The 12021-nt window shown below is 38.9% G+C and overlaps 1 protein-coding gene across 2 annotated transcripts in view; it reads left to right on the top strand.

Moving 5' to 3' along the window:
• Dnah9 (dynein axonemal heavy chain 9) overlaps positions 1–12021 on the top strand; it is a 330995-nt gene that overhangs the window by 227091 nt on the left and 91883 nt on the right. For both annotated transcript variants that reach the window (XM_046420725.1, XM_058571595.1), the window contains exon 50: positions 10366–10791. In XM_046420725.1, coding sequence (XP_046276681.1) covers positions 10366–10791 — 426 coding nt within the window. The remainder of the gene's footprint in view (positions 1–10365; positions 10792–12021) is intronic.

The following is a 12021-nucleotide window of genomic DNA, read 5'->3' as shown; positions in this document are numbered from 1 at the left end:
AAAGGCAAAAAACACATCTAGGTTGACATAGCTGCAAGCAAGCAGGTACAGAAGCTGAATTGAGCAATTAGCGAGACAATGCAATGGGTGCCTTGGTATTTCTCAAGGGACTTTCCAGGTTGGCCTAGCAACAAGCAAGCAGAAGGGAAGAGGGTCAAAATGACCTTAGTTCAGTACACATTAGAGAATGGTTACTAAGGTCTAGACAATCAATCTCTGACAAGGTACATTGCCCAAAAAAAAAGGGAAACCAAAGAGAACAATTTTACATTGTATAAGAATTACCATTTTGTGTTGCCAAGTATATTATGCTAGGTGACTATTAATGGGTACAGAGGCGGGGCTTTCCCATGGGAGAAACATTTCTTAAATGGTATGGAGTCTCAGGGTAAAATGGAGTCTGTTTGGTCATTGCCCATTTAGCCCATAACTCTCACCAGCACTTGTTTTTCATCTTTTCTATAATAGCCATTCTAATAGGTATGGATGATACCTCACTGTGGGTTTAATCTCAATCTGCCTGATGATTAGTGACATTGAGCTTGTCCTTTTTTTTTGGGGGGGGGGGGGGCGGTTGGTTGTTTGTTTGTTTTCCCCTTGTACCTCTTAGCCACTCATGTTGGTCTCTTTGAGAAATGTCTATTCATGTCCTTTGCCCATGTCTTTTCCCCTCTGCCTTTTGTTTTGGTTTGGAGATTCTGGGGATGAACCAAGTACTCTACCATTGAACCACCCCCTCAAGACCCTGACTATTTGTTAATTGGACTATTTTCTTTCTCTTGAGTTCCTCACATGTTTCGGACTTAATATTCCTCAGTTGGATTGCAAATATCTTCTTTCAATCACTGGCTGTCTCCTTATTTTGATGTTTCTTTTTTTTTTTATTCAGAAGTTTATTTCAGTGTAATCCAATTGGTCCACTTGTGCTTTTGCTTTCTATGCTTCTGGAGTCCAATCTGAAAAAATCATTGCCCAGAACAATAAATGTACATTTCTCTCCTATGTTTTCTTGTAGGAAATTTATAGTCTCAGGTATTATTTTAAAGATTTGAATCCATTTGAGTTGACTTTTTTTATGTGGTATGATATAGGGGCCTAATTTCATTCTTCTGCCTAGAGATATCCAGTTTTTTCCATGCCACTTATTAAACAGACTATATTTTCCCATTGTATTTCCTTGACACTTCTTTTAAATTTAATTGACTGTACAAATGTAGGTTCACTTTGGGGCTCTATTCTGTTCCATTCATCAAGAGATCTATTTTTATGCCAGACCTATGGTGTTTTAATGACTATAACTTTGTAGTATTGTTTAAAATCAGATATTGTGAGCTAGGTACAGAGAGGCACAATTATAATCTCACCTACTGGGGAGACTGAGGCAGGAGGATTACAAGTTCCAGGCAAGCCTGGGCAATTTAGTGAGACTCTGTCTCAAAATAATATAAAAAAGACCTGGGGATCTAGTTCAGTGGTGGGGTGCTTGCCTAGTATGCAAAAAGCCCTGAATTCAATCCCTAGCATTAGAGAAAAAAAAAATTACATATTGTGATGTGTCCAGATTTGTTCTTTTTACTTATAATTGTCTTTGCTATTTTTTTTGTGAGAGAGAGAGAGAGAGAGATTCCATATGAATTGTAGGGCTCCTTTTCTTATGTCTATGAAAATTACATTGGAATATCAGAAAGGGTTGCACTGAATCTGTAGATCACATTGGGTAGCTTTTTAAAAATATTAATTCTTCCAGTCCATAAACAAGTATGTATTAGTGTTTTTGACTTTCACCTTGGTTAAATTTATTTCTAGGATTTTGTTTTGTTGTAGTCATTGTAAATGGGATTATTGCCTTGATTTCCTCTTGAGAAAGCTCATTCTTGGTGTGGAAAGATGCTACTGAATTCTGACTGTGGATTTTGTAATCCTATAGATTGACTAAATTTGTTTTTGGATTCTAACAGGTTTTTTTTTCCAGTGGAAACTTTAGGATTTCTATATGTAAGATCATGCTAGCAGCAAACAGCAATGATTTCATTTCTTCCTTTTTAATTTGCATTCCTTTTATCTCTCTGTCTTGTCTTATTGCCTTCCAATGACTTCCAATACTATGTTGAATAGAAGTGTCAAGAGTGAGTATTTTTGTCTTCTGAATCATAGAGGAAAGGATTCCACTTTTTCTCCATTAAGCATATTAACTCTTGACTTATTATATATTGTATTGAATATATTGTATCCAATTATATATTATATTCAATATATTGTATTGAAATCCATTCATTCCACACCTAATTTGCTGAGTGTCTTAATCATAAAATAATGTTGACTTTGGTAAATGCTTTTTCTGCATCTGATGAAATGATCATATGATTTGTCTTTCATTCCGTTAGTGCATTCTATCACATTATATTAATCTGCAATACCATTCTTTCATCCACTTGATCATGTTGAGTGATCATTTTGATGAATTTGGATTGCTAGTATTTTGTGGGGGACTTTTGCATCTACGTTCATTAAAGATATTGGCTTGTAGTTTTTTCTGGCCTTAGGTATTGAGATCCTGCTAGCCTGATGCAATACTTATAATCTTACTGAATGCTAACTTAACTAAAACTGTGACATAACTACAACAGAGGAAGACATTGAGAGAGAAAGAAAGTCAGAAAAATAATAAAGTATTCATTTTCTAGAGTACTAAGTCACTTGATAACGTTAAAATGTTTTTAACAGCAGTCTAAACGTTTGCTTTATCAGTAATGCATAAAATCTGGAAGTAATCATGGAATAAATTATGGGGTGATTTTGGGGAGCTGAAGCTGGGGAGGTGTTTTGTTCTAAGACTTGCAGCTCCAGTAGAGTTTATAAACCTGTGCACGCATTACCTAACAGAAATAAAAATTAAACATTTTCAATGACTTGACAGCAAAGAAGAGGGCAGAGTTAACTGCCTGGCCAGGTAGGAAATAAGGAAGACACAGTTAATTAATCAGTTACTATTGGATGAATATTTTACTAGATGGAGGTAGTAGAAAAGAACACTCCAGAAAGGAACAATCTTTGCAGTGTATCTGAGTGGTGGGTACAAAAATGGGGTCCTGAAAGTCAAACACAGAGGTGCACATCTGTAACCCCAGCTTTTTGGAAGGCTGAGGCAGGAGGATCTCAAGTTTGAGGCCAACTTGAACAACTTAATGAGACCCTGTCTCAAAATTTTAAATAAATAAATATAAAGTGAGGTCCCCCGTAAGGGTTCTGAGGGTGAGTCGACCATCCTTAATAGTCCCATGACATCACTAAGAAGTTTAACTGTAGGCCAGTGATCACAACCTGCAGGTGGGCAACCTATTAATGAGTCTGTTTTAGTTAGCTTTTGATCACTATGACCAACAACAACAGCTTGGAGAAGGGAAAGTTTATTTGGGGCTCACAGTTTCAGAGGTCTCTGTCCATAGAGAGTCTACTGAATTGCTCTGAGCTCCAGGTGCGGCAGCATATCTTGGGAAGAGCCCAGTAGAGGAACTCTGCTGGGCTTATGGTGGGGACTGGAAACAGAATTGGCAGGGGTTGGGGAGAGGAATGCTTCCAATGACCTACCTCCTCCAGCCATGCCCTACCTGCCTACAGTTGCCACCCAGTGTGTCCAGTCAAACTAGGATGATCTGATTAGGTTACAGCCCTCATAATGTGATCATTGTACCTCGGAATAGTTCTACCTTCCCAGGAGCTCACTGGGGACACCTCGTACCCAGACCATAACAGAGTCTCAAATAGCACTTCTTTTTTTTGATGGAGTAGAATGGTCCTGAGTGTACAACATGTCATAAGGACATATCGCTTCATGATCCCACGGACTGCAGGACGCCACAAACCCTTCTGCACTCACAGAACTTTGGTATTTAAGGACCATTTCCCTGTTTGCTCATTATTTTCAAAGTTAACTATAAATTTTTAGTTCATACATAAAGAATACCTGTAAATCAGAGGTGGGAACTACGTCTCTGCACATTCTGTCTCCATCTCAGCAGTTTTATATTGCTTTTATAGCTAAACTGAAATAAATCCCATAGTTTTTTTTTTTTTTTCCTGCCTTAGTTTAGGAATGGTATATCTTGCAATGTCATGGCCTTTTCTCCCTCCACAAAATTACTTGTAATTTTCTATTTCCCATGCGTTTTTATAGCAAATTTATTTTTATTACACACATAATATGTAACCGCATTTTTATTGTTAAAAATAATTCAAATAGTATAGGCTACATAGGGTCAAATATGAAGTCACTCTCATTTTCTACTCCAGCCCCAGTTTTTTTCCCAGAAGATAATTTGGGAATTATCTAATTCAACAGTTGAATTATCTAATTCAACAATTTTTCTATGCATTTACATTTGAACAAATGCATACATACCATATATACATTCTAAAATATGCCATATTTTAAATGCAAATAGATGCTACCAACTTATTTTCTCTTGTTTCTTTATTGTATATATTTAGGGTGTAAACATGGTGATTTGGTATACATAGTGAATAATTACTATAGTCAAGAAAATTAACAAAGCAATCAGCTTATCTTGTGGTATGGCATTTGTGTGTGTGTATGAGAGAGAGAGAGATGAATTGAAAATGTAACACATACAATGAAATACTACTTGGCCTTTAAAAAGAAAGAGATGCTGCTGTATTGTGACAAGATGGTTAAATCTGAAAAATATTATGCCAAGTGAAATAAGCCAGACAGAAAGAAAAATGCTGCATGAATTCACTTATATGTGGAAACTTATTTTCTCTCTTGAAACAAGGTCATTTCTTGTGAGTACCTATGTTGAAACCTCGTTTATTTATTGCAAGTAGTATTCCATGTTATAATTGTACTGCATTGTATTCATTCATTTTTCATTGAGCTTGTAGGGCTTCCTCCTGAGATAAATATCTTGGTACATACACCTTAATTGCATAAGTGCAAATATTTCTCTGGGCCAAATAAGTACAACTGTTTGGTAGAACAAAGTGGCAGTCTGAATAATGCCTCTCCCCCAGAGAGCCATATCCTAATCCAAAGAACATAGGAATGTTACTGTATATGGCAGATATGATTTTGCAGATATAATGAAGTGAAAGGCCGTGAGGTAGGGAGATTATCCTGGATTATTGTGAGGGCTCTAAATGTAATCACAGAGTCTGCAGAAGAGAGAGACGGAAGGTTGAAAGAAGGTGACTGATGATAGAAGGAATGGAAAGTTGGAGTGTTATGGAGCTGTGAGCCAAGGAGCAACAGTATCTAGTAACTGGCAGAGACGTGGGATGGATTGTCCCTTAGAGCCTTCAGAAAGAACCAGTCCTGCCAACACCTTGACTGTAGGACTTCTGACCTCCAGAACCGCACACTAATAACTCCAGGTTGTTTTGAATTGCTACATTTGTGGTAATTTGCTACAGAAGTCAGAGAAAGCTCTATAAATAATACTTTAATTTTAAATGGTTTCAATCTAAACAGACCAAGAATCTTTCCAAATATTTAGACCTTCTTTGGTTCATCAATTGTTCAGGTTCTTTGCCCATTTCTTTTGAGATTGTTTCTCTTCTTGCTATTGATTTACAGTTATTCTTTACAAATGTTTCCTATTAATTCCTTGGTGTGTGTGTGTGTGTGTGTATTTTCTCCCGGTCTGTTCTTTGTCTTTTAACCTAACAAGTAACATAAACTTAGATTTTATAATCTATTCATTTGGGGAATGCTAGGATAATAGACAAACTTCTTCCCTGTGGAACTTCTCAGGTTCTCCTTAAGGTGTTCAGCTCAATACTAAAAGTGATAGACACAGCCTCAGATTAATTTATGAATGATGGTATAAGGTATGTGCATAAAAAATACCAGTCCGTCAACTCCGGCAATGTGTTCAAACACCCATATGCCAGCAACCAGAAAGGTTTATCCAGTATACGGCAAGGGAGAAAAGCTTTTTAGTCCGAGAAATGTCAAAACGGTATTTAACACAGTTCAATATTCATTGCTTATTAAAGCTCTTAGTAAAGTAGGGATAAAAGGATAATTAGATTTTTTTGCTAACAGAAGGCAATCAATCCCAATCCAAGGGCAAAACATCCTATTTAATAGTAGGCCACTAGAGACATTTCCATTCACATAGAAAAGACACTGTGGTTGCCCCCTCTCTACTGTTACTAAAAAAAAAAAAAATCTATCCTAGATTCCTAAACAATGCAATAATAAATGAAAAATATTAATCATATGAATCTTATGCAATAGCAGATAAATGTCTTATTCTTCATACACGTTATAAAATATAGTAAATAAATGTGAAAGGTTAAGGGCTTATTACAAAAGAGATTACAAAATGTAATAGCTTCCGTAATATCCACAAAAGCCATTTGGAAAATGTATTTTCAAAGTAACAACCAAAACACAGGGTCCAAATAAGTGTAAGGAAATCTGTTGAAACTGTGAAGAAAACTGCACATCCTTAGTGAATTAAAAAAAAATGTGAATAAACATATGCCAAGTTTGTATACTGAAAGATTCAATTTCATAAGGATGCCACTATTTCCCCCAATTTATTCATAAGTCAAATACAAATCTAATTGAAGTCCAGTTTGGATTTTTGGTTTTTGTCTCTAATATCATTAAAAGTTAATATCCTTTAATCAACTATTAATGTGAAACAATAGGAAGTTGAGCCAATTATGTACCTGTAAGAGAGAAAACTGCATTTCATATCTTAAATCATACTTTATAAAAATAATTAATAACATTAGAATGTTCAAGATGCTTTGCATGAAAAAGAAGGTTAACATAAATAGGGATATGTATGTGTCTGGGTGTGTGTATATTACTATATAGATATGTAAATTAATTAAACCAATGTTGTGATATCATTTTCAACTTATCAAATTAAATATTGAAAAGAATGGGCATGTGTCAGGCTCTCTTGAGCACTTGTCATTGAATTTCTGGGAAATAACTTGATGGTGTACACAAGGAATGCTAAAAATGTTTCTGCATTTTGACCCAACCAATCCACTTCCAGGAATATTATTATCCTTAAAAAAATGACTCTAAGATTTTTCACACAGATCTATATAGAATCACATTCATCAAAGCATCCTGCATGAGGTAAATTTTTGGAAATGACCTAGGTTTCCTGAGATTCGATTTGTTTTGCATAAATTGGGTTCATCCATCTGAAGGATGAAAAAAATCCTGCTGAAGAATTTTTTTCACTTCTTGTTGAGCTTGTCAGTAAGCTCTGACTATACTACCCCAAATGGGTTCCAGTTCCAATCATTTCTCATCACGTGCACTGGGGAAAAACCTGGACCAAGCCCTCTTCAGTCTCCTTCTTCGTAAATGACTAAAGCAGCTTCCCTTGACAGTGCGGGTACACCCCAGCCCTGTCCCCCACACTGCAACACACTCTGGTTAAACTGAATTAAGTTTGACCTTTAGGAAGTTGGCCCAATCAATTATGTACCTGTAAGAGAGAAAAGTGCATTGCTTATTTAAAAATCACACTTTATAAAAAATAATTAATAACATTCATAAGTCATTAATTGTTCATTAAAATATACCTCTGGACATATTTTAAATTTGGCCTAAAGGTTTCTCCATACAGAGTGAACCGTAGCCTATCTTGAAGTGAAGAGAGTCTACAACCTCCTCTCGTAATGAATAACCACGTCTTAACCCATCCCATCAGCAGAGTTTCAGCCAACCAAGGACCCGCTGTTCAAAGCAGGTTCCAATAAGGCCAAGGTCAAGCTGTAACCTGTGGCGCCGTCTCTGTACCTCACTTCTTTCTGCTTCCTGTAGGTCACCTCCTTCTCTCTGGCTGTAAACATAACCCACCAGTGCAATCAGGGAGCATTCTGACCTGTTTTTGTTCGAATTGCTGCCAGAATCTAGAATCACAAACCAAAGCCAATAAAGATCTGCAAAGCTAGATATGTTGTAATTTTCTCTTGTGACCCTCTTAAAGCATAAAGCAGATAATTTCATTTGCTGTCTAAGGCCTCCAAGTGGCTGCCTGCTGAAATTAGAATAAAATCCTAACTCTTCCCCATGGTGCCTACAGTCCCCATGGTCTAGCCCTGACTGCGCCTTCAGTTTCATCTCCACCAATCTCCTGACTCCTCTGACCCCTACATCATGGCCCAGTGCCTTCTTGCCTCTGGCCTCTCCATTGCTGACTCAGCAGCCTGCAACAGTCCTGCAGATCTCTCTAGAACTGCTTTGCTCCTATCTTTTAGCTCCCAGCTGGAAAGTCATGTTCTCCAAGAGGCCCCTGTAGACCTACCTTCTTAGCTAACATGGTATTATCACCTCCCCAAGTAGTCTCTATCCATTAGCCCTGGTTTGTTTATCTTCTCACTGTCAAAAATATCAAAGATTATCTCTTTGTTTGACCATCTCCCCCAGCTGAATAAGTAAAAGGACTTTTCCTCTCTTGTGTTCCAAGTATCTTCATCCCACAAAACAGTACCGGGCACTTATTAAATTTTTGTCCTGTGAATGACTCTGGACGTACATTTGTTTATTTATTTATTCACTCAATGAAGATTTATGGACTGCCTTTAGTGGACTAGGCAGGAAAAAAAAAAGAAGAGCTGTGTCTCTAGGATGCTCATATTCTAGCAGAGGCAAGACACCATCAGCATAAGGAAGAGGTAATTTACACGAAGGGATACAGCATGACAGATGCTGTGGAATAAAAAAGAAAAATGTGGAGCACAGCATGGAGGAGCCCTGGCAGCTGGTGAGGATCAGTGGTAGGAGGCAGAGGTAGCAGTTGGTGTTAAGGAAGGTGATGTGGACCATCCTGAGAAGTTTGAGAAAATTTTGGGGAAAGGACAAATTAATTAGGCAAGTACCTGGAGAAAAGCAGTCAAGGCCACAGCTAAAGTAATAGCCCTAGGACAGGAGTGGAACCAAGGCTGCCCAACATTTGATAGTGGCCTCTTGAGAAATGTCTCTGCCAACCTTGGGCTTCTGTTAGTAGTACCATTGCTGCCTATCCCATTGTTATTGTCTTGAGAATCCATGTTCAGATCATTTCCTAGGGTTTTTGTTTGTTGTTGGTTTTTTTACTTGGGATTGAACCCAGGGGCACTCAACCACTGAGCTATATCCCCAGCCCTTCCTTCCTTCCTTCCTTCCAACAGGGTCTCATTAAGTTTCTGAGGCTGGCTTTGAACTCACGATCCTCCTGCCTCAGCCTCCCAAGCCACTGGGGTTACAAGCATGCACCATCATGCCCAAAGCATTAATTTTTAAATGATGCCATTTCTTATTTCTGTCTGTGCCTATTTTCTCCCTTTGCCCTCTCTCACCTCCATGGAGGCTACCACTACAGGTATGCTAGCATCCCTCACACACCTATGCCATCCTTCATTTCTGCCCCTGCTGGGGAGTCATAACCACATGTGAAAACAGTTCAGGAACAAAAGGAGCATCTTCCTCAATCTTTCCATTAGGAGCTAGAAATAGTCCCCTTCACTGGTGGATTTCCAGGCTCAAGTGCACCTCGAGTAAATTTGGAAAAGGCTTTCATCTCTGAAATCAAGATCTTCCCCCATAAGCGAGTGGTTTCATTCCTGGGCTTCCCGTGGAATATCACATAGAGTCTCACATCAACTTCATGAGCATTTAGAACACAATTTTATACATGAATTAGTGGGTGCCCCTGACCCCAATTTACACGTGAGGGCATCAAGTCCCGGAAAGTTTAAGTGATTTGCCAAGGTCAGTCCTTTTAGCCACATCTCTCTAGCGCAAGTGAGACTTGGAACAAAGGACAAACCTGCGACCGGGCAGGGGCAGCTGACTCAGGAGCCGTGCCTGGCTTTCTGTCTGAATTATTTCTTGGCAGAAAAAATGCCACTTTGCTATCAGGACAGTCAAGAGTAGTTAGAACGAGCTCATGGAACAAAGCAGTTTAATTAAAGAAAAAAAAAATTAGTTGAGTTTCAGTGCTATTCTCTTCAATCTGGGGTGGAAATTAATTTATAATAACCTTATCTTTTATTCATGTCAGGCTGCATATTTCAGAGTATGTTGGCATCCTTATAGTTTTCAGCTGAATGTGAAATAATTGTGTGTTTCTAATGGGCTGAGAGTCAGTTAAAGCATTGAAAGAACATAGCTGAGTCCCGTCTAACCATTCAGGGAAGTCTGAAGTCACTGGGGAGTAGCTTTGGTTTCCTTTTGATGAGTCATGATATTTAAAATTCAGAGGGCTGCTGCAGGCTTCAAAGCAGCCCATTCAGATTGATTGCTCCCCAGCCTAACTCCATTAGTGGCCGAGAGGACAAAGAAAATTCATTCGTTTTCCCTCTAATGACCTCCTTCTCTTTTCTCAGACCAACCTGACAGAGCTGAAGTCATTTGGTTCCCCACCTCCAGCTGTCAGCAACGTCAGTGCTGCAGTGATGGTGCTCATGGCCCCAGGGGGCAAGGTGCCCAAGGACCGGAGCTGGAAGGCTGCTAAGGTCACCATGACCAAAGTGGACAGCTTCCTGGATTCCCTGATCCACTTTGACAAGGAGAACATTCACGAGAATTGCCTCAAAGCCATCAGACCATATCTGCAAGACCCTGAGTTCAATCCTGAGTTCGTGGCCACCAAGTCCTACGCAGCTTCGGGCCTCTGCTCTTGGGTCATAAACATCGTGAGGTTCTATGAGGTGTTCTGTGATGTGGAACCCAAGCGCCAAGCTTTAAGCAAAGCCACCTCGGAGCTCACAGCTGCTCAGGAGAAACTGGCGGCCATCAAAGCCAAGATTGCTGTGAGTGGACCCCAGCCCCTTCTTCACCCCATTGCAAACAGTGCAGCCTCTCAAACACCCTTCTCTGGCCATGACCCAGTGCCTAACATGATATCTAAGGAGAAATAGGAAACACCCCCCCCCTTTTTAATATTCATTTTTTTAGTTGTAGTTGTACACAATACCTTTATTTTGTTTATTTATTTTTATATGGTGCTGAGGATAGAACCCAGGGCCTCGCACGTGCTAGACGAGCGCTCTACCGCTGAGCCACAACCCAGCTCCCCCACCTTTTTTATTTTTTTTAACAAAATTTCATTTGTCAACAGAGGCAACTCTTTATATTTCTTTCTCTAACATCTTTTAGGCCAAACAAGACAAATCCCCTGAACCACTGGCTTACAATTCTGGTCTGAAAAGATTTTTTTCCTTTTTCTCTGAAGAAAGAAAGGGTGACAGATAGGTAGATATATCATAGACACACAGTATTATCATGGAGCTGACTGTTCTCTTATTAACCATGTTAAATGTTAAAGTGAATTTAACATTTTTTGCACATTTGATAGTTAAGACCAAAAAGTTAAGACTTCAAGATTCTTTCCTCCTCATCCCCTTTGAAATGTAGGTTTTAGCCACCTCGCTTCACCTTTGGTACCTAATTATCTTCATTTCTGGCCAACTGTGTCTGTCTCACACTCAGCAGTGTGGACATGTCTTATGCTATCTGCATTGTTTTATGGATGCTTTTAAAAGCAAGCAGTATAGCTGGGCGTGGTGGCACACACCTGTAATCCCAGTGGCTCAGGAGGCTGAGGCAGGAGGATCACAAGTTCAAGTCCAGCTTGGGAAACTCAGTGACACATGGTCTCCAAATAAAAGAAATAATAAGAGCTTGTCTTAGGATGTATCTCAATGGTAGAGCACCCCTGGATTCAATCCCTAGTACTGGGGAAAAAGAAAAAAAAAGCAAGCAGTATACTATGATTTCAGGGATGTTCCATTGTCCAAAACTATAAAACTATAAGGGTCATTAGCTATATTAAACATCACATAGGTAGCACTAGCATATGTGCTTCACCCAGCACTGGGGGAAGGGGATGGCGATCTTGGGTTCACATCTATTTTAGAGAGGAGTCCTCTTGAACTTCATCTTGACCATGAAAATGAAAACTTCAAAAGTAAAAGATAGACATTAGAATCCTGGGGATAGCTCAGAAATTAAAAATATGTTCATCGATAGACTTTAATTCC

The sequence above is a fragment of the Marmota monax genome, unplaced genomic scaffold (genome assembly GCF_021218885.2).
Source record: "Marmota monax isolate L192 unplaced genomic scaffold, Marmota_monax_Labrador192_F-V1.1 WCK01_AAM20220418_F8-fsc00274, whole genome shotgun sequence".
NCBI lineage: Eukaryota > Metazoa > Chordata > Mammalia > Rodentia > Sciuridae > Marmota > Marmota monax.
The sequence above is the reverse complement of the archived record's forward strand: the minus strand, read 5'-3'. Positions and strand labels throughout refer to the sequence as shown.